The following is a 24,429-nucleotide window of genomic DNA, read 5'->3' as shown; positions in this document are numbered from 1 at the left end:
TGGTTAGTAAAAAAAAATAATAATAATAGTGAACCAAAACAATGTAGTTTATCTTTTAGGAAAGCCCTAATCAGGTAGATATGTACGTTCACATTTACAGATCTCTTCTGAGGGTCAGCCTTCTGTATGAAGACATCTAAAACACAATAGCTCTCACAGTGAGGAAGCAACATCAGAACTTCTAACACTACACAAGTCCCCTTGGATCAATGCTTACCTTCACTCGCAATTCCTTCATAGGAGGGGGTAACAGGAGTCCTCGAATCTGAGTGACAATAGGCCCTTCTACTCCAGGAACAATGATTGTATCTCCTTCCTTCAGCCGCCCATTAATCAATATGACATCTATAGTGGTGCCCATTCCTGGGAGAGCTTTAACCTAACAAATTATTGCAAAGGAAATAAAACATACACTGCATCATGTTCATTAAATGTAAAAGTCATTAACATCTTCTACCCCAGGAACTTGCTACTGGAGCGAGGAGTGAGCAGGAAGCCTGAAGATTACCTCCATCACCTGTGCTCTCAGCTCTTCACAGTGTGCCAGTCTCTTACTCAACATGGTCTGAGTCAACTCCACGAGAAGGTAGATCAGACTTCCCATGCCATCACCAGTATGTGCAGAGGTAGGTACCAAGGACACAAAAGTGCGGGGATCTTTATTCTCATAAAACAAAGCAGCATTCAAACCCTGGAAGCAAAAGTCATTCCAAAACACCAAGCTGTGAAAGGAGGTATCCAGAAGAGGAATGACTAACAGAAGCTAGATGGACGATTTAATCATTTTGCAACTCCCTGACAACACTTGAGGGCTGGGGTGACAGCACTTGTCTACCATCTGAAAGGCCCCTGGGGGTTCAATCCTGAACACTGCCAAAACCAAAAAACTTAAAACACAGTATAGAAGTGATCATGGAAGCACAATATTAAAGGAAAGTGGTTTCTTTCTAAGGCAACTCGTAAAACATTCAGACTGCAAAGAGTTCTGTGAAGTACTGGCTTTATGAAATTAAAAGAAGGAAGCCAGGCAAGGTGTTAGCCTCAGGTATTGGGGACGCTCAGGCAGGAAGATCCCTTAAGTCCAGAAATCCAGGGCAAGCCTGGGCAACATAGCAAGACTCCATCTCAACAAAACATAGAAAACAAAAAACAAAAAGGAATAAAGGAAAATTCTATCTAGTTAATGGGAGAACAGAACCTATAATATAAATGCTGATTTTATTTTAAAAATAATGTAAAAAAAGAAATATTCTGAAAAATGGCTTTTCATAAAGAAGGAAATGCTTTCTCACCTGCTGTGCAAATTCTACAATAATGGCCTTTGCTCGCTCTTCAAACTCATCTTTTGTATTCTTTTTCTGCTTCTTTAAAGTAGCAGCCACATCAGAGTCAGGACTCTTTTTCCAATCATATAACCTATCGATCTGGAAAAATTCTTTTGTAAGAAAAAAATCTACAAAAACTCAGAACATTCAAGAATTTAAGATTAGTAGATCTAAAAATTCCTTATATATACCATATGTATAAAGAAGAGTGCAAATTATTCAGATATTTCATTGTACCAGAAGCCCCTTATGGACTGTAATAGAGTCCCCCCTTCAAGTGAGAAACTGCTGAGGTACCAATCTGCCCTGTCAGCCTCCAAAGAATTCAGGAGAGGTGGCCATCTGATTGCAAAATACGAGATCCTTGAATCATCCTGACACTACTCATATGTGCTGTCAAGTTCCCAAAAGTTTTTTGAAGTAGATAGTAGATAATTACTGCAAATACCACCAACAGGAAAAATTATACACCAAAAAACTAGAAAATAAAGAAATATTTCCTATCTTAGAACAGCTCATTTTAGTTATACTGCTCAAATCAGGATTAAATCTGTTTAGTTAACAACAGAATAAAATTTCCCTCATGTTTCAACAGGAGTAATGGGTGACGATAATGTTTGAGGTGATGGATATTAGTAATCATCTGATTTGATCATAATACATTATACCACAATACGCTGTACACTGTACTGAAAATAACATGCTGATATCATAAATATGTACAAGTATGTGTCAAAAACAAATTTTTTTTTTTTTAAAAAATGGACAGACATGGAATTTGTACACCCTCAAAAATTACTTAATAGCCAAATCAAAACAATGTATAATCTCCGTCTAGGTGATAATATAAGGGAGGTCAACCTGAATTTTACTACTCAGAGAGGAAAAATCTAAAATTTGTAGACTTGAAATGAAAAATCCACTGGGTGAGTTTAACAGTAAATTATATCAGTAAAAGAAAAGATAATATATATTAGAAAAATATAAATAAATATAAATATAAAATATAATAAAAATTACTATCTGAACTGAAGCATAGAGGAAAGATAGGATGAAGAAGGAAAATTTCAGCTGGCTATGAGACAGAATTAAGAAATAGAGCTGGAATCCTAGTAATGTCCTAGAATTCTGTTATGTAGTTAAAGAAACAAAAGCAGGGAAATAGAGCAGAAAAATACCTGAAGAAATAACCAAGAATTTTAAAAATTAGGTGAAGACTATAAACACATAAATCTAAGAAATTCAATAAAATTCAAGCACAATAAAAATTAAAGACAAGTATTATATTATAAGATCACATTGATAAAGTCCTTTTGAAAGTCTTAAAAACAGCCAATGTAGAAATGCACAAAGAACAGGAAGAAGGAAAGTATACATCATTGTAAGTTTCTTGCAATATACAAAGGGATGCATGCAGGGCATAAGGATGTAAGGTAATGTTTGAAAGTTGAGTGCTAAGTTAAAAGCACACATTACAAACTCTAGGGCAGTGAATAAGAAAGAGAAACAACTAAAATTCCAATGATGGCAATGCAATAGAATACACACACACACACACACACACAAAATTGAATTAATTGCCCAAAAAAGGGAGGAAAGCGAGGAAGAGAAAGGAACAAAATTTATCTGAAATAAGTAAGGGGAAAACAACAAGATGGTACAGTTTAATTTAAGCATGCTGAGACTACAATAAATGTAAATGGTGCAGGGATTATTGACCTACATAAAAAAGAAAGATCAAAACACGCTGTCTACAAAAAATGCATCTTAAATATCACGAAATAAAGACGAGAGGTAAAAAGGTAAAAGGACACCATGTGAATGAAAATCACAAGAAAGGAAGAGCTGCTACTTCAATGCCAAAGGAGACTTGAGGACAAGCTACATTAACAGAGAAGTTAAGAGGGCAATTCATCAAGAGGAAGTTAACAGACACAGAAAAATATCAATCTTAACTCTGTATGCACCTAATTAGAGACCTTCAGAAAAGATGAACCAAAAATGTACAGAACTGAGAGTAGAAACAAATCTACAGCCTCATCTGCTCTCAATATTCCTCACAGTAACTCCGTCAGCAGAGCAAGAACACAGGAGAAAAGGGAACTAGCACCACTAGCCCACGAGAACGAGCATCCACCCCAGAAGGAGCAGAGAGCACTCTCCTCTCAAGTGAAGCAGAACACACATCAAGACCAATCATTTGTTGGTGAATAAAACAAATCTCAGCAAATCGGAAGAAAATGAGATCATACATACAACTACATTTTTCTAAATAATGAAAAGACAGAAGAAATCACAAGATAAATCAGAAAGTATTTGACCTGCATGATAATAAAAACATGACTTGTCTAAGCACTGATTAAAGGGAAATTAATAGCTTTAAATACCCACATTGGAAGATAAAAACTGTCATAAAATCAAAAACCTAAAAAGTCCTGCTTGTCATTAAGAAATACCACCCAGGTGTGGCTTTGCTGGTGATTTCCAGCAGGCACTTAAGAAATAACACCAATTGGCCACAAAATTTTCCAGAAAATGGAGGAGAAATTTATGAGGACAAGATTATTACTCTGACATAAAAACCAAACAAACAATTTAAAAGAAAACCAAACACCAGTATCACTTATGAACACAAAATCTTCAACAGAATATTAGCAAATCAAATCTAGTAAAATATTGGAAGAATAGTACATGATGGCCCATTGGGATTTATTCTGGTAAAGGAAGATTGGTTTTTAACATCTTAAAAGTTATTCATAAAAAAAAAAAGTTATTCATGTTGTTCACAGAATGAAGGGGAAAGTCATGTGAACATCTCAATATAAGCAAAAAGAGATGTGACAAAATCAACAACTACTCATGATCAACAAAACCCAACACCCTAAACAAGCTAGGGACAGAATAAACTCCCCAACTTAAAGTGTATATACAAAATAATCTATAGAAAATATCACACCAAATGGCAAAGGATTGAGCACTTTCCTCCTAAAATTGGAAATAAGCGTGTCTAATGTTATTACTTCTATTCTACATTGTTCTAGAAGGTCTAGTTAAGGCAATAAGGAAGCAAAAGGCATACAGATAAGGGAAAAATACAACAGTATTATAAGAATATAATAATTACGTAGAAAGAAAATCCCACATTATCCACTAAAGAAGCTACTAGGACTAATAAGTGGATTTATTACCAATCACAAGATATAAAGTGAATATACAAAAATCAACTATTTCTACATAAAAGTGATAAACAGTTGGAAATTCAAATTGTTAAAATGCTATTTACAATAGTATTAAAAGCATAAAATAATTAGAGATAAATTTAGAAAAATATGTCCAACACATGGACACTAAATGATAAGATATTGCCAAGAGAAAGCAAAGGCCACTTGGGCTAATACAGAGTGATAATGAGGTTCACTGATCAGACAATTTAATATTGTTAAAGTATCAATTCTCTCAAAATTTATCTATAGAGTAAATATAATTCTAATCAAAATCCTGAAAAGTTATTTTGCAGAAACAAGCTGATTCTAAACTTTATACTGAAATTCAAAGACCTAAACTAGTCAAAACAGTTTTTGAGAAATAAAAATGCAGTTGAGAAACTTACCACTACTGGCTTTCAAGACTTCACTATGAAGCTACAATAATCAAGATAGGGTAGGAGTGGTAATAGGATGGATAAAGACCAACAGAACAGAAGAGAGATTCTAGGAACAGACAAATATGGCAATTAATTTTTGACAAAGATGCCCAAATAATTCCATGGGGAAAGTATAATTTTTTCTCAACAAAAAGGAAAACTAGATATTCACATGGGAAAGACGTAAACCTTGACCTTTATATCTCACCCCATTCAGAACAATCAACTCAACCTCAAGGTAAAAGCTGTAACCATTAAACACCTAGAACCTTTGAAAAAAATTTCAACCAACTTGGGGATAGGAAAAGAATTCTAATATAGACTACAAGAAACAGAAATCATTTAAAAAAATTCGATTTTGCCAATCTTGGAAATTTCTTCTCTTCAATATATACCATTAAGAAAATGAAAAATCCAGTCCTACACTATAGGAATATGTCTGGGATACAGGTAACTGACAAAGGACTTACACTGAAAATATATAAGGAACCCTTAAAGTTGAACAATAAGACAACTAGCCAACTAATTAAGAGCAAAGCATTTTGAACAGACTCTTCAAAGAGAGACGATGCCATCTCGAATGTTAATAAGTGCATGAAAAGATGCTCAAGCCGCTAGTCATCTTGAAAAGGCAAATTAAACCCAACAATTTACCACCACATACCTATTCAAAAGGTGGGGCAAGTGTTGACAAGGGTTTGCAGAAACTGGAACTCTTACATAATGTTGGTGAAAATGTAAATTGATATAATCTCTATGAAAAAAATCTGTCAGTTCTCACATATACTGTATGATGCAGCACTGTATTCCTAAGTATTTACTCAAAGGAAATGATCAATAAAATCTACACAAAGAATTGTACAGAAATATTCATAACCATTTCTCACTACCTGAAACTAGAATCAATCCAAATGTCCTTCAACAGGTGAATGGATAAAGTGTGGCATTATCCAGATGATGGACTATTACTCAGCAATAAAAATAAAAATTTATGATACATGCAACATAAATAATGCTGCAGGAGTAACAAAATGCCAAATTCAAGAGATTAAATATTGTATGATTCCATTTATATGAAATTTAAAATAGGCAAAATTAGTCTAGAGTGACAGAAAGACTACTGTTTACATAGGGTTTAGAGAATGCAGCAGACTGATGATAAAGAAGCATGAGGGAACTTTCTGGGAACGTGAGATCATCTATATTCTGAAAGGTAATAGTTGTGTGTATGAATTAATCGGTCAAAACACATTAAGTGGTATACTTATCATGGACTCATGTTCTTCTACTTCACAGCATAATTTTTTAATCAGAAATTAAGAAGCATTTTTCCCAATGAAGTTTTTCAGAAGAAGACTTACCTTATTAAGTGCAACAATGAAGGGACATTTTTTAGATTTGAGAAGGTTGATAGATTCAATTGTCTGAGGCTCCAAACCATGCATAATATCAACAACTAAAATGGCAATATCACAAAGAGAGCTTCCTCTGTTTCTCAGATTACTATTATAAAGAGGAAAAAGATATATAAAAAGGAAATTCTGAAATCAACATAATTTTTAAAACTATAATTTCTTGGTAAAACCTAAACAAAAAGGATAAAAAGTATAAAAGTATAAAAGGATAAAAGTATAGTTGTGGGGGTCATATGTGGTGGTGTACCTGTAATCCCAGCTATGTGGGATGATGAGGCATGACAAACACAAGTTCAAGGCCACTCTGTGTAACTAACTTAGCAAAAGAGTCTGTCTCAACAATAAAAACATAAAAAAGGCTGGGGACATAGAGTCTTTGCCTACTATGCACAAGACCCTGAGTACAATCCCCTGTACCACACACAAAACTGGGGACTGGGTCCAGGACCCTTAAGAGATATCATCATCTGTGGATGCTCAAGTCCCTTATATAAAAATGGCACAGTATTTACATGTAACCTACACACAACCTCCCACTTCTAAATTACTTGTACAGGTTAAGCATTCCCAATACAAAATTCCAAAATCAAAAACTTCAAGTACCAACCTGATGCTCAAAAGTTTCATATTTGGGAATATTTTTGGATTTCATATTTTTAGATTAGAGATACTCAACCATAAAGTCTATCCAACTACTCCAATCTTTAAACATTTGGGATAATTCTGGTCCCAAACATTTTAGAAAAGGGGTACTTAATCTGAAATACCTAATACAATATAAACAGTTATACAGTATTGCTTAGTGAATAAAGACAAAGAAACAAGTCTGTACACATTCAATACAGATGCAAGATTATTTTCACCTATAATTTTTTTGAATATACAGATGCAAAACCTATGGATAAGGAGGAAAAACTATATGCATTAAACTGTTCAAATGCCATTCATCCCTTAATTTGCCAAATACTCATCTGACATACAAAATTGACATCTGTTAGAAAGAGCTCCAAAAGTTTCTCTAATATTTTTTGCCAACTTTATTGACTCAGTCTGTTGTGATAATGAATATGGACAATGTGATATAATATTCCCCTTGCAATGGATTTCACAGGAGATGGACTATGTTTGTACTAGGATTTGCTGAGTTCCTCATTAAGAAGGTGCTCTTTCAAAGTAAAAAAGATTTCCTTCTCCAGAAAACAAGGATACAAATAAAACACTACTAAATTCATGAGGATTGTTATAGGGACCACAGATTTCAAATGGTTACCCAGTTTAATGATCCTACTAAAATTTTAGAATAGGTTTCAGGAAATTTCCTTGATGGCGAGAGATTTGTTCTTACCTGAAAGACTCATGCCCAGGAGTATCAATAATTAGCATTCCTGGAATCCGAACATTCTCTCTGTCAAACTAGAACCAGTGGGGAAAATGCAGAATTTAGGAGGTCAAAACAATGAAAGCCTCTTTACAAAACAATTCATCTGCCATGAAAACTTAAAAATATCACTACTTTCTTTTTTAAATCAATGATTTTAAAAGAAAATCAACAAGCAAAGCGCAATGGTTAATATTTTCATTAATATCAAAAACTATAAGTAAAATGAGAAGAGAGCACCTTTTGTTGGTCATAAAACTATGTGTTTGAGAAGATTATTAAATGTGATACAAATAGCAAGGCAGTCACCTGAGGTTCTCTAAAAAAGCTGACACAAAAGAGATGGTCCTCAGTATTTGCAAAATTTATCTGGTCCAATTTTAAAGTTCTGCTAAACTACCAAAAAAATCCCAAAAGTATGTTTTAAAAAAAGTTTACCACACTAATCAAAAACATTAAAAAAAAAAAAGACCCTTCTTATTCAAATAATGTCATATGAGCATAGAATATCCTGCCATACCAGATACCATTGATAGAACAAAACACTACGACTGTCGGAATTGTATCAAAAAGACCTAGCAGCTGAACACTGGCAGAGATGAGACTATCCCAGCACAATACTAAGTGAAACGGATTAAAACACAGTAAATAAGTTTAAATCCATGAGTTCACAAGAGAAAACAAAACCAAACTGGTCACTCGCTACTTTAAAAGCTGGTATATAAAAGGTAAAGGATCAGGTGCTAATTCTGCCTTTCCTATGCACATCATCACTGAGTAATCCAACAGTAAATTAGATAAAGTTTCTCTTAAAGTACAGGAAGATGGATGATGGGATTGAAATATCAACATTTTGTAACCCCTAAAACATTAAAAGGGTGCTTGTATTACGATGATCCTTCAAGCTTTACATTTATTTTACTGTGCTACATTCAACATTAAAAAAGTGGATATCTTCAAACAAGTAGAGAAAATATGGGAGATAACAAAAGATAGAATAAAAAAATGAGTGGGAAAGGAAAGAGAATTCTTACACATGGAGATCAAGGTTAAAATATTAAAACATGGAGAGAAACGACAAATTTTGACTTCAGAACAGTGGTTGCTTCTGGGAGAGAAAGGGAAGGAAATGGAACGTGACAGCTCCAACAATATGTTATGTTTTGTTTCTTGGAAAGATCTGAAGGAAAATAAGGCAAAATAATACAGATGTTAATTCTGAATGGTAAGCATATGGATCCGATATACTAGTCTCTATTTTTTTTTTTCTCTTTAAAATAATTTGTAGTTCAATTTTTGTTAGAGATGAAAACACATGATATAATAATGTAACTTACATTTTTAATCATCTTAGTCTGTTCATTAATAGCTTCCAGGGGAACATTGGTGGCCCCAATTTGCTGTGTGATACCACCTGCTTCACCATCTTGGACATGTGTATGGCGGAGCTATGAGAAGACAGCAAATTTGGATTGATACTTTGATGTGGAAAAAGGTAAAAGCTATTAAGAAATAATCAAATTATTTATTGTAAACAAAACTGCCTATGTGTACTGTAAGTTTTTAAAACTTTAATCGATGCTTTTAAATTTAAAAAGATTTAATAGTGCTTTTAAATTAACATTTTTAAAGTTATTTCAATGCATACAATGTTTTCTTACCTTATCCAGAATTTTTGTCTTTCCTGTGTCTACATGTCCGAGTACACAGATAATAGGAGCTCTTAGCTTTTCTGTATTTACATTTTTACTATGTTCGAGTCGCCGTTTCTACAAATGAAAAAAAAAAAAAAAAAAAACCCACAAGATTAAATATTATTTCAAATCCTCATTATCCTTATTTTTTCTATATTTTGTCTTGCATGAGAACACCACAACCTGTACTCAAGTTCTTTGCTGATTTCATTACCTATAACTGCATTTTACAGCGTAAACATTACAATCTAGTTCCATCACAGCAATGCTGGACAAAGAGAAACCTGCTTAGAATAGATTTCAAAGTAGCACCATCAACTATGAAAGGAATGGTATAAGGATCACCTCCAACTTTCTGAAAACTTCTATTACAGTTAATGTAATGGGTTATGATAAACAGAAAAGAAACTGATCTTTCCATCATTTGACTATACCGTACAACCTCTAACTTATGTGGAGGTTAATTAAAAAAAAAAACAAAAACAAAAGAAGTGATAAGAATTATAAAGATTTTTAAAAGCAAAGTATTTCACACTTTAGGGAAGGGACAGTACTGGGTAATAACCTAAAGCCTTATGCATACCAATCAAGCCAATCTACCATTGAGCTTCACACCCAGTTCTTTTTTATTTATTTTCTGAGACAAGGTCTTGCTAAGTTGCCAAGGTCTTGAACTTGTAATTATCCTGCCTCAGAGTGCCAAGTAGCTGGGATTACAGGACTGTGCTGCTATGGCCAGATGATTTCACACTTTTACCCAATGTACTAATGTTAAAAAGTTTTCTCGGGGCTGGTAATATAGCTCAGTTGGTAGAGTGCTTGCCTTGCATGCACAAGGCCCTGGGTTGAATCCCCAGCACCGCAAAACAAAACAAAACAAAGTTTTCTCTCTGAGGAATATTTAAGTATTTGCTTAAATAAATCCAAACAACATCTCCTACCTTCCCAAGACACAACAGTTTAATGTGTTTCTTTGCAGCACTTAGCTAATTACCTCAGCTTTCTGAAAAAAACAAGCATAAGCCAGCCTGTTCTTCAAAATGACCTTTCCAGTATAGGAAAGCTGGCATTGAAACTGAAATAGACTTTCATCAAAGCTGTGAAATAACGTCATTTACAAATCTGTTTCCTATCTAAATACCAAATTTGCAGGAGCTCTGTCCTTTCTTTTCTTGCACTAGATACTGTATTTTCCATGGTAACTTGGAATGATAAAACTTTCCACAAAGGTTTTTACGGACTGAACCACATTTCCCTCAAATCCACACATTGAAACCCTAACCCTCACTGTGACTGCTTAAGGAACAGGGCTATGAAGGAGACAATCAAGGTTAAATGAGGTCCTAAGGGTAGACCCTTAATCTAATTGGATTGGTGTCAAAGAAGAACCGACACCAGAAATCTCTCTATATATGCACAGAGGAAAAGCCATATGAGTACTCAGCTGGCAGGTGGATGTCTGCAAGCCAGGAACACAGCCTTTCCTGACAGCATTTTAATCTTGAACATCTAGCTTCCAAGAACTGTGAGAAAATAAATTTCAGTAGTATTTTGCTATGATACCCTAAGCAGAATAATACAAAATTAAATTAGGATCTTTTTACAAAACTGAACAGAAAATGTGGCTGTTGATGTGTTGAGGCAGGGCTCCTTGAATGACAGGAGCTCAGCAATTCTCTTCCCAAAATGAGATAAAACCAAACTAAACAGTCTAAACAACCACTTAAACTCTAGTAAATGGCAGAAGGCATATACCAAATGGAAATGTTTAATTCAAGAACATCTCCTGGCCCTCAGCAAGAGCACTGGGATACTATGGTGTTTTAGTCTGGGCTGCTCTGTTCCTCTCTTCCTACTCCTACAGCTTCACAGGGAGAAGTGGTACAGGACAGAGGGAAGTGCCATTATATACCCGAGGGCATGGCCATAAACAGTAGTGATCCCAATAATGAAGAGGAAAAGATAAATCACAACCAGACTAACATCTCCATACCACTGGGGCAAGTGACAACCTGGAACTTCAGCTAGAAATTTAACAGGGAAGTCTGGGGAACAAGATGGCCAAGGCAGGCACTGGCAAGATAATGTTGTGAGAGATGAGAGAGACATTTATGTTCTCAGGAAGATGTAAACAAGAACAAACATATGTATTTAGCCTCAAAATAAATGAAGAAAAAACACACAAGACTGAGAGGGGGAAAAAAAAAAAAAAGAGTCCACAAAAAACCTGAGAACTTCAAGAGCCAATAGAAAAACAACAGAAAATGAGCAAGCACACAGACAATCTGACCACTAGCAATAACCAATGTGATCTAATTGAAAGCTGGGTCCAGAAGCAGAATATAAATTCTTCCTCAAGTACACAAATAATCTAGAAAATATTACATGCTAATGGATAAAACAAGTTTTCATTGTATTAAAGCGACAGAAGACTGGAGATGTAAATCAGTGGCAGACCACTTGCTTAGCACATGAGGAGGCCCTGGGTTCCATCCCTAGCACCGGAGGGAAAAAAACAAAAAAGACAATAGGTAAAGTCTAGTCCCTGACCACAATTATCAAAATTCAGAATTAACAACAGAAGGAAATTGGGAAAATCCATAAATATTTGAAATTAAAACACTTCTAAATAACACACAGTTCAAAGAAGAAATTATAAGAGAAATTAGAGAATATTTTGAAAATAACACATCTTACCAAATTCTGTGGGATACAGATAAAGCAATACTTAGAGGGAAATGAAGTCCTGAATCAATAATCTGTCACCATGAAGAGTTAGCAAAACAGGAAGAAACTAAATACAAACTCAACAAAATGGAGAAAACAAACAATAAAAATCAATTAAAGAGAAAACAAGGAAAGAAAATTGAATAAAAATCTTCAGTTCGGTCTTTGAGAAAATCTTTAGCTAGACAGACCAAGACAAAAAGGCAAGATATAGAGCAACAAAAGCAGAAGCGAAAGAGGAAGCACACTCACTGACTCCACAGGAACTTGAAGAACTGTAAAAGGAGACTATCAGCAAGTCTATGCTAACAGATTAAGACAATTTAGATGAAATACATGATCAGAAATTAGAGAACGACTCCAAGATGAACTTGAAAATCTGAACAGCCCTATATAACAAGAACTTAGTAATTTAAAAATATTCCCATTTAAACAAACATTTAAAATAGGAAATAATATAATCCCTTAGAAACTTGCAGTAAGTAGAGGTGGGAGAACTTCCCAACCAATCCTATGATGCTAATATTACCAAAGCCAGACAAACACATCATAAGAAAGCTATTGAGCAATATTCCTCATAGACCCAGATTCCCAAATACTCAACAAAATATTACCAAACTAAATCCAATAACTACCATGATCAAGTGGGATGTACTCCAGGAATGCAATGTTGGCTTAAGATTTTAATATCAATTGGTACTATCACCACATATTAATAAAATAAAGGGGAAAAAATATTACCCAAGGGGATAAAAATTCTCCAACTAAGAAGAGAAGGAAATTTTCTCAAACTGATCTATGTGAAAAAGCTACAGCTAATATCATAATTAGTGATAAAAATCTGAATGTTTCTCTCCTGTCAAAATTGGGAGCAAGGCAAATACATATGCTCTTACCATGTCTACTCAATACTGTAGTGTTCTACCCAGGAAAATCAGGCAGGAAAAGAAACAAGAGGCAATGAGAGGAGAAAGAAATAAAACTCGAATGATCTCACTGATAAGCGGATGGTGACACATAGGGGGTGGGAAAGGGACAACAATGGAGGCAGGAGGGACTCGATAGTGGGAAAAGAGGGTGGGAGGGGTGGGGGGGCAGAAAAAAAATAACAGAATGAATCAAAAACTATTACCCTAGGTAAATGTATGATTACACAAATGGTATGCCTCTACTTCATGTACAAACAGAAAAAACATAATGTATCCCATTTGTTTACAATAAGATGAATAAAAAAAAAAAAAAAAAGAAATAAAACTGTCTTTGAGAAGATGACCCTAATCTGATTATAGGAATTTCTAAGGAATCCATGAAGAGTTGTTAGAATAAAAAAAGTTTTGTTCAGCACAATGAATACAAAATCAATCTATAAGAATCACTTATTTATACTATTAATGGGAAATTTTGACATTCACAATAGAACCAGAAGGAATAAAATGCTAATAAATTCAACAAAAATTACAAATCTTGTACTTTCAAAACTTAAAAAAAAAAAAAAAAAACAGCTGGAAGAGTTTAAAATATCTAAATAAATGCAGAGGCAAACTATGTGTAAGGAAGATTAAATATTAAAATGAAATTAATTCATGCTTCATATATATCTTATCTATAGCCTGAAGGTAATTCAATACAATATTTTTAGTACGTCTGTACTTTGATTGTGACCTGCCTGCTGTCTGAGGTCAGGTGAGGAATTTTCCACTTGTGGCATCATGTCAGTGCTCAAAAAAAATTTTGGATTTTGTAGCATTTTGGATTTTCAGATTAGGAATGCTCAACCTATATGTTTATATGATAAAATACTACTTGGCAACAGAACAAAATAAGACATGCTATGACATAAGTGAACCTTTAAACAAGCTAAGCCAAAGAAGACAAGCAAACGACCACATAGCTAGGGATACTGCCCAGTATCTTCCAATTAAGACAGTTCCCATTATCTAGCCTAAAACATTAATATTGTTGGGGTACAAATCCTAATTTGGAACAACGGACCTACTCAGTTCTTAAAAATCTGGACAACTTTTTCCTCTCTAGAATTTAGAGAAGGAAAAAATAAATGCTGATATATAGGCATGTATAGGCATGAAAATGAAAAATTATAAATGTTATACATGAAAAGACAAAATTAAAATAGTTTTGGTATTATAATAGTTCAGTCTCTTCAAGCCACCTAAAGTCATTTTTAATATATTATTTATACTCAGCTGACAGAATCAAAGCAAACTTTCTCTTGAAGTCTACTACATTAAGTACAAAAAATACAAAAAAATATACTAGGTATATGGACTTTACTAAACAGAAGTTTCATCTACCAGATGTGAACAAATATAGTGACCAGGAGCCTCCTACTAACTAACCTAAATATGTGCAGCAAACATACAACTGATGTTCATAATTAGGAGACATATGCTCAGAATACCTTCACATACCTATACGCCATCAAAGAGCACGCTGAAATGTGGAGAAAAAAAAAGTAACGAAGCAGTCATGGTTCTGAGTCAGGTAAAGGAGGGAGATGGGGACCTGGGTTAGACTGGTATTGCAGACCTATGATATCTCAACATTACAAAAACTGGAGAAGAGTTGAGAATGTATTTTTACAAGTGCTGCTCAAGGCCTTAAGTTGTAGAATACAATCCTATGATCATGCAAGAGAGGGAAGAAAAGGAATGGAAAGGGAAAAGTAAATACCTCAATTCTCCGTTTTGCTTTGTCATAAGCCCTCTCTTCTTTAGTTCGATCATCATCAGAGTCATATTCAGAGTCTGAGCTCATTTCTTTACTTGGCTTTTTGTCGAACGTTTTCCCTGAATCTTTCTCATCTGACATCTTTTCCTCTTCTTCGTCACCTTCACTGCCCTCACTTTCTCCTTCCTCCTCCTCCTCTTCTTCGCTCTCTTCTTCTTCTTCCTCTTCTTCCTCTTCCTCCTCCTCTTCAGGGTTTTCTTTTACTTCTATATGAACCGTGTTTCCTTCTTTCAGAAAAGCAAATAGATTTTTAAAATAAATCAAAGTTACCATTATATGTTTGTATGAAGATAATGGAGATCTTAGAGTATGGGAAAGTCAAACTAAAAAGTATAAATTCAGACACTAACATTGTGTTTTCTTGCCTCACAAATGCAAGTACACATCTCTATACTACAATGACAAGAGTCATTTAACAGTAAAATTTAAGGTGGAACTCCATACTGAAGTTAATAAAAAACAATGGCTTTACTACGTCAGGATCCAAGGGAAAACAAACATAGAAGGTAAGTAACAGGTACTGCTTACTGGTGGGGTCATAAGCTGCCTCAGAGCTACAGGGCCAGCCTTTGGGAGCCCAGACCTACCCATGACTGGTGGGGGAAAAGGGATGGTGAATGGAGTGGGCAGACACTGGGTTTTACCCTTTCTGTGAAGTGACATTCTGAAGAGCTACGCTATAAGGATGAGTAAGAAATAAAGTAGGACCTTTTCATTATTGGCAGATCACCTTTAGATTGTCTGAATTCTAAATTCAGAATAATATGATTCTGTTTTGTTAGTTCATTCCTCACTCCCAGTGAAGAACAGGTTGAATATCTCTAATCTGAAAATCCAAAGTCTGTAATATTACAAAATTCAAAACTTTTTGAGCACATCATGACACTAGAGGTGGAGAATTCCATACCAGTAAACTTTGTTTCATGCACGAAATATTTAAAATATTATATAAAATAATCTTCAGAATGTGTATATCATGCACATATAAAATACAAACACATTTCATGCAGACTTGGGTCCCATTCCCAAGATATCACATTTTATATATATGCAAATATTCCAAAAATTAAACATCCAAAAATCCAAAAGACTTCTGATCAAGTATTTCAGATAAAGAATATTCAATCTGTACATAAACAACTGGCTCTAAAGAACAGAGATCATTCTTGACTTTATTTCTAAAGTTCTATAAGTAAAATATGATGTAAACATATAAAACATATGATGTAAAACATGATATATAAAAGTAGCAAGTCACATGAGGAAACAATTTACATAAGGAAAATAATCATATAAGATACCCAAAGGGTATACATCTAAGTTATAAAAGCAAAATTTTAAAAATGATTATGCTTGTAACATTCAGGGAGTAAGAAACAAGGTTAAAATTTTTAGAAGGTTAATAGACACTATACAAATAGCCAAATGTAAATTCTGAAACTGGAATATACAACAGATAAAATTCAGAACGCAAGAGAGATGGGCCGAATGACAACAGGGTAGAAACAACTAAGGAAAATTAATGACCTAGAAGACAGAAAAAACAGAATGAATTATGAGAGTCAATGGGTAGATGATACAGAAAAGAGGAAAGGAAACAACAATATAGGAAGATCTATCACAGACATACTTGCAACCCGGTGGGAGATGATGACTTGCACCATAACAAAACTAACAAAAACAAAACCACACATTCATAAAGCCCTGTAAGCAGAATAAAAGGAAACCTACCATGATTACATCATGATAAAAATCACTGAAAACCAAAAACATAGGAAAACTTAGGCTGATATCTGATTTCTCATACAAATAATGAAAGCTATGACAAAGGAATGATAACTTCGTAGTGTTAAAGTTTCAACCAAGAATTCCCCACTCAGTAAATCTTTCAAGAATGATGACGAAATAAAGATATTTTTAGAAAAGCAAAAATGGAATGGCTCACTAGCAGACCTATACAAAAGGGAATTCTGAACGGGGTTCTTCAGAAAAGAAATGATCCCAAATTAAAGGTCAAAGATGCAGAAAGAAAGGAAACACAATGAAATGCTAAAAATGTGGATAAACTTGAATACTGACAGTATAAATAAGAGTAATAACCTAGTACAGACCTTAAATCACAGAAAAAAAAAAAAAGAAATGAGAGCAATGGTATGTAAACTGAGAGTTAGTAAATACGTAAGTACTCTAAAATCCTTCATTGTTTGGAAAAAGGGTAACATTAGCCATGGTTATTTGAAAAATACAAGTTAAAAACCTCTTAGAACAACCACTTAAAAAAAGTATATAACTTCCAAGCTCATGTAAAAGGGAATAAAATGGAATTGAAAAAAATACAATAATCCAGAAGATGGCTAGAAAGGATGGGCAGGGTGAAACCGAATAAAGGACTTAGTAAAGTGAAAGACTTAAACCAATATGCTTCATTAATACATCAAATTTGAATATACTCTAGGGAAAATATAATTATTAACAAACTAAGCTTGCTATGGTTTGAATGTTGATATCCTTTCCAAGATTCATGTTGAAACACAATCTTCCTTGTGGCAGTATGAAAGAGGTGGCACCTTTTGAGAATTAAGTCATAACGAATGGATAAATGTTCTTATAAGAGACTTCAGAAACAGCCCAGTCCTCATGTCCTTTCTCCCCTTCCACCATGTAAGAACAGTACTCCTCTCCTTTGAAGGATGCAGCAACGACATACCATCTTGGAAGCAGAGAATAACTGCCACCAGACAATGTCAATAACTTGATCTTGGACTCCCAGATTCCAAAACTTTAATCACCCCATCTGTGGTATCGTTACAGCAGGATAAACTAAAACAATGTTTTTTAAGAATAAAGAAAGAGTAATAAAGATAGAAAATGATCATACAAATCAAAGCTGGTGTAGCTATGAATAGACTTATAAGGCAAAGGCATGGCCTAAAAACATAAATATATATCAAAGTTATATAAAAGTCTCAATGCATTAGAAAGATCTAGATTGTATTCACCTAATAACTTAGCATCAAAATATATGAAGCACAAAATTAACACAACTCAGGGAGAAACAGAAAATCCACAATCACAGTGGGAGTTGCTTTTTGTTTTAACATTATGGTCTTAGTAAGAGCAAAAACATACCAGGAAAAAAAAATTCAAAACTGGAAAAGACTTGAACAAAAAGATCTGCAAACTTGAGCTAATTATAGAAAGCAAGGCATCCAACTACTGCAGAATAAAATGGTTTCTAATCATATATAAAATATAATAACTGACCATATTCTGGGTTGTAAATCAAGACAATGTATTCAAAGGACAGAACTATCTTCTCTGATCATTCACTTTTATAAATTAAGAAATTCACTAAATACATCATAAGTTAAAGTTAATACATCAAATGGAAATTAGAAAATATCAGAATTTGTGGAAATGATGAAAGCCATGCTTAAAGAAATGTTATAGCTTTAAACAAGGATTGGGTGGGGAAGGGAAGCTGAGAAAAAAATATTTAAAAATCAAAGAGTCAAACATTATTCTTAAGAAGACAGGAAAATAATAATAAATTAAATCCAAAGAAAGTGGAGATTTTAGTGACAAAAAAAAACAAAACAAAAAATCCTGTTTACTTCTTGTTCATAGTGATTAGGAGCTATACTTATCCAACTTCATGTTGCATTTCAGGGCTTTTTGTAGGCTAGCTTAATAACAACCCTATTTATGACATCAACATTCAGAAAAAAAAAAATGTATTCTAAACCCTAAATAGCTATCTTACAAATGACTTTCTGAAAACCAATTTAGGAACCGTGGTAATGGAGAACAAGACTGGTCCCCATCCCCAGGAATCATTTGCCTTTCATAATCAGAAGACAGACTGTTTATTTAAATATACAGATCTCTAATAACCATGGGATTTATCAATGTGTGCTTTTAAGTTATTCACCTTTTTCTCTCTCCTCATCACTGGCCATAGCTTCCCAATCATCCAACCCACCATCCTCAGTTTCTTCTTCTTCTTCTGTAAATAAAAAAGTTTTTATTATAGACACAAATCATTCAGAAATATGAGACTACCTATGGAAAAAAGTGGGAAATTATGCTGACATAAAAAAGAAATGGTTTATGCAAAAAATACGTATGCAGCTTTCTTACAATCTTTGGAACTATCTTTATATTATAATTAGGATGTTATAATTCACTATTAGTAAATGCATTACTATTTCCTTCTATACTTTCAATATGCCATAGTAAACTTAATCCAGATTTCATATTCGAAGTAATTAAAATATTAGAAATCCAAATACTTAAATGTTCCTTTAAATCTTGAAAAGAATATATGAATACACTCAGTTCTTCAGGATAAAATTTTACATGTTTACTTTTTGAACTTTCAACTCATACTTTATTCATAGAATTTACTTATTTTGCTTTAACCTTTACAGAAACATGCAAATACTATTTAAATATCAAAGTTGAAACTACAGAACTACCATCGCCATACCAATTCAAAATAAGAACAGAGTGCTATGTTTTCAACTCCAAAATAGGGAGAAAGCTAGAATTATGATTATCTAAATATTAAAGAATTTAATACTTTAACAATTATGACTCTCTTTTCACTGAAATTCAATAGGCAAAAACTATTATTAAATGAAAGGAAGAGGGGTGGGAGTATACCTCAGTGGTAGAGCACTTGCTTAGCATGTTCAAGGCCCTGGATTCAATCCCCAGCATGACACGATTAATAAAAACACAAAGAAAGGAAAATAAAGGATAAAGATATGAGAGTGGGGCGTACGCTTCCCTATAAAAATTATTATTTACCAACAAGTCTGGATAAGTCTACTGTAGGAGAAAATGAGACTCAGAACCCAAGCACTCATCTAAATTAGCAGTTTTTTCTGCTATTGCAATAGGTCATATCAACTTGATTTTCTCTAATTTCACCATTTCTTTTTTTGTTTTAATACATTTATTTTGTTTATTTAGTTTTTTTTACGTGGTCCTGGGGATCAAACCAAATGCCTCATGTGCGCTAGGCAAGTGCTCTACCACTGAGCCACAACCCCAGCCCCAAATTTCACCATTTCAATGCTAAGCTGAGGTTTATTCAAGCAAAATGACCTTATTTACTTACTTAGGGGAAAGGGAGAGAAAGGATTGTATCAATATCATCATTTACGATCATGATTCAGGTTTTATATTCTCTATGGCTGTTCAGACTTTCTTATCCTATCTTTAAACTTTGGAAATTCTCTTGAATACAAAACATCCATTTAGCTAGCCCCTGGCTGCTCTCTCATTAGTCTCATAAGATAGAACAATTATTAATTTAAAAGTCGGGGGGAGCTAGAGATTTTCCCCAACCTCTCAACACATGTAAAGAAGAAAAACTTAAAATGCTTTTATTAATGTACTGAACAGAAGATGACTTCTGAGAAAGGTTTTAAATGCCAATTTTTATGGTTTTCAAACCATTTTAATTAAAAATGCTTACAATCTGCTTTGGGAAGGATTAAGTAAAGAATTTCAGGGCTTTCTTTGAGATATCTAACCCAAGAATAAAAAACAGGAAATCCAAATCCTTCTAGTATCTCCCCAAAATATCTTATACTACTGAAAAGAAAACAGATTCAAGTCTCACTTGGATACTTTCTCAAAGTGAAAATGAAAAATGGTTTACAGAAAAGAACTATTAAAAAAAAAGAGAGAGAAGGTCATCTAGCCAGATTTTTTTGTGGTTCAAACAACAACAGCCAACAAACTTATGACACACAGCATTATTTAAAAGGAATTAATTAGCTAACAGGCTACTGTTACAGGCCTGGTTCAACAGGAGGCGCTATCTCTTCTTTTTGTGGTACTTCTTGCTCTAAAACTTCTACAGCAGCACTTAATTCCATTGGTTCGGACGCTGAAAAGGGGGCAGAAATCAATTCAATATTTTTATAGCATATAACTTATGTTAAGATAGTTAGCTACTGAATAAAAATGAGTAGTGAGAATCTATTTGTTCAGTAAAATTAGAAAACATTCATCAGGCAAATATTATAAAGAAAACTACTTTTTCTGCTTGTGGAATTAAAATACAAAGTCATAGAAGGCTAAGATGGAAAAAAATGATATTTTTGCTTTTCAGGTAACAACATTCTTAAAGTCTCATATTTTTCAAACTAAACAACTTTTCCCATCAGCCTGTCATTTCAATCAGGTAAGAGGACAATGAAAGAAACAATGTATAGGAAAGAAGTTTCAAAATGCATTTCTGGGGCTTGGGGATGTGGTCCAGTGGTACAGCACATGTTAATATGTGTGAAGCCCTGGATTTAATTCCCAGCACCATCCCCACTGAGAAACTTTTTGATTTGTTGCTTTAAGACAGCATTCTATTTTAAAAGTTATAGGAAAAAGGCAAAATAGTTTCTAAATCAGCAGCTATTTTATATACAAACCTTCTTTACTTTCTAGTTGCTGTGGTGTTTTTTTCTTCTTTTTATCTTCATAAATTGGCCTTTTCTTTGGCAAAGAGTCTTTTGATGGCACTTCCACACCTAAAAGATAAAAATGGAAAACTTGAGGTTTTTATCATTTATACACCATCTGAGAAATAGTATTTAAAAAAGGTAAAGTTTCATTCACCTCACAGATACATACCACCAAATATAAAAGGGCATTCAAGGAAAAACTTTTTCAAAATATCGGGTATCTTAAATTTGTGAATAAGACTCCATACAATCAAATCTTCCTCATATCCTTAGTCCCTGATAAAACACTGATCTGTTCTCTACTCCTAAAGATTTGCTTTTCCCAAATGTCACAAAAATGAAATCTTTTAGTTTGGCTTCTGTCATCATAATGGATTTGAGAGTCATGCACTTGGTTTTATCTAACAGTATTTCATTTCTTTGTATTGCTGAGTAGCATTCCATTTTATAAATGTACCAGTTTATCCATTCAATAGTTAAAGGATATCTGAATTGCTTTCAGTGTGGGGCAACTATGAAGAAAACTAGTCTGAACATTTTCATACAAGTTTCTGCATTAACATTTCTTTTGAGTAAACATTTCAGAGTAGAAATGATATAAGGTAAATACAAAATCAATGTTGTTTATTTACTTACTTGAGGTGCTAAGGACCAAACTCAAAGTCCTCCATATGCTATGCAAGCACTCAACCACTAAGCTGAACTCCAGCCCAACACATATTCAGTTTTCAAAAAAACTGTCGTTGTTTTCTAAAGTGGCCTTACAATTCTGCATTCCCACCAGAGATGGTGTTCTACATGCTTTCCAGCATTTGATAAAGACAGGTTTTATTTTTTCATATTTATGTATTCTAATAGATGTATAGTACCTCCTCATTGGGGTCTTATATTTCCCTAGTTACTAATGATGTTGAGTATTTTATTCACATTTATAGTATCCTGGTGAACGTGGCTGCTCAAATCTTTTCCCTACTTTAACACATGAAAATTTTCTTCTCGTTGAATATGGAGATATCTTTATATTTTCTGGATATTAATTCTTTGTCAAGTATGTGTACTGTGTCTCTTTCTTTTTTTGGTACTGAGGACTGAACCCAGGGACACTTAACCACTGAGTCATATCCTCAGCCTTTCTATTTTTTATTCTGAGACATGGTCTTGCCAAGTTGCTGAGGCTGGCTTTGAACTTGTGATCCTCCTGACTTGGCCTCCCACTTATTGGGATTATAAGCTTGTGCCACTCCACCGTCCAGAGGTATTGTCTTGGAATCCTCTTAATGGTGTCTTCTGCAAAGAAAGTCATTAGACTTCCTCAAAACGTATCATTTTTCCCTTTTATGAGTTATACTTCTAAAGTTATACCTAATCACTGTTTGCCTTATACAAAATAGAAAGATTTTCTCCTGTGTTTTCCTCTAAAAGTTTTATAATTGTGTATTTAGGTCTATGGTCCATTCTGCATTAAACTGTCTATAATGAGTAAGGATTAAGATTTTTGTTGTCTTTTGCATATGGACATCCCATTGTTCCAGTAACACTTACTGCAAATACTAAACATAGTTTAGCCATTAAAATACCCTCCAGTCTAGCGGGGGGGGTGGGGAAAGACAACCCATCAACTAACCAATATAGAGTCTGTTTTCCCAGTCTATTTGTTTATCATTTTGCTAATATCACACTGTACTGAAGTGACGTGAGTCTTGAAATCAGGTACTAAGTCTTCCAAACTTGTTCTCCTTTATTAAAAGTACTTTTGGCCATTCTAACTTTTCATACAGTTTAAAATTTATAGATATCCACAAAACATGATGAGATATTAACTGGCATTACAGTGACTCCACAGATTAGTTCTGGAGACTGATTATCTTAATTTTGAGTCTCATGATTCACGAACACAGCATCTATTCACTTATAAAGGTATACTCATTGCTATTGATTTACTCAATGCTATTTTACAGTTTCAAGCATGTAGATCCTACAAATTTTAGTTATAACTATTCTGATTTTTTCTTTTTGAATTATCAAGATAAATGTTACTGTTTCAAAGTTTTGATTTTCAGTTATTAATTTCTAACATAAAGAAATATATATGATATCTGTATAATGGCCTTGTATCTACAATCTTGTTGATCTCACTTCTTAATGCTAAGCTGTTTGGGGGGAAAGGGGTGAAGATTCCATGAGATTTCCTTAGTAGATAATTATCATCTGTGCATAGACAATTTTACTTCTTTCACTTACTAATTTATTTAGCCTTCTAGCAGTTAGTGCGTTCTCATGGAATGCTGAATGAAAGCAGTGAGAGTGGACAACCTTGGCTTAATATCAACTTGCCATGTTAAAATTTAGCATTCAGTCTTTCACCAGGAAGTATAATAGTTGTACATTTTTTGTAGATCTTGTATATCAAGGGAAGGAAGTTCCCATCTATTCTCAGCTTGTGAACTTTTATTATACATGGGAGGATAAGTTTGATCGAATAAATTTTCTGTGTTTATTGAGATAGTCATGGATTTTTCTTCTTTAGGATTGTTTCTATGGCAAAATACATTTATTGATTTCCAAATATTAGTCAGCTTTGCATTCCCAGGATAACCCCACGTGATTATGACAGATTTCTCCTTAACATGAAAATACATATAAATATACACATAAATATACACATACATTGAAATCAAAATGCTAAAATTTAGTTGAGAATTTTTGCATTTTAGCTGACAAGGGACACTAGTTTGTATATTTCCACTCTTTAAGTGTCTTTTTCTCAATTGGTAACAAGGGTAATGCTGTCCTCATAAAAGGTGTTGAGTTATTTCCTAATGTTCACAAGAAGTCCAATTTCTTCTCAAATATTTGTTGGAATTCCCTGGTGAAATCACAGGGCGGTTAGAGTGTTCCTTGAGGGTAATGAACTCAGATGAAATTTAAATGGCATAGACAGTCCTCTATTTTAAAAATAGTTATATGACTATTTAGGTTTGCATTTCTTGGTGAGTTTTGGTAGTTTGTGTCTTTTAAAAATGGTT

The 24,429-nt window shown here is 33.8% G+C and overlaps 1 protein-coding gene across 2 annotated transcripts in view; it reads right to left on the bottom strand.

The window, feature by feature from the left end:
- The window catches only part of EIF5B (eukaryotic translation initiation factor 5B), a 78,250-nt gene that overhangs the window by 6,669 nt on the left and 47,152 nt on the right, over positions 1-24,429 (bottom strand). Inside the window, exons 7-17 of one of the 2 annotated variants that reach the window (XM_079110980.1) lie at positions 21,371-21,469; positions 20,743-20,832; positions 18,862-18,936; positions 14,874-15,157; positions 9,423-9,530; positions 9,099-9,209; positions 7,729-7,796; positions 6,330-6,471; positions 1,293-1,424; positions 509-691; positions 218-379 (exon numbers count right to left, since the gene is read on the bottom strand). In XM_079110980.1, the coding sequence (XP_078967106.1) occupies positions 218-379; positions 509-691; positions 1,293-1,424; positions 6,330-6,471; positions 7,729-7,796; positions 9,099-9,209; positions 9,423-9,530; positions 14,874-15,157; positions 18,862-18,936; positions 20,743-20,832; positions 21,371-21,469 (1,454 nt within the window). The remainder of the gene's footprint in view (positions 1-217; positions 380-508; positions 692-1,292; positions 1,425-6,329; positions 6,472-7,728; positions 7,797-9,098; positions 9,210-9,422; positions 9,531-14,873; positions 15,158-18,861; positions 18,937-20,742; positions 20,833-21,370; positions 21,470-24,429) is intronic. The other variant, XM_079110981.1, reaches the window with a different exon arrangement.

This window comes from Sciurus vulgaris, assembly GCF_902686455.1.
Source record: "Sciurus vulgaris genome assembly, chromosome: 14".
Lineage (NCBI taxonomy): Eukaryota > Metazoa > Chordata > Mammalia > Rodentia > Sciuridae > Sciurus > Sciurus vulgaris.
Note: the sequence above shows the minus strand (reverse complement) of the source record. Positions and strands in the feature narration are given on the sequence as shown.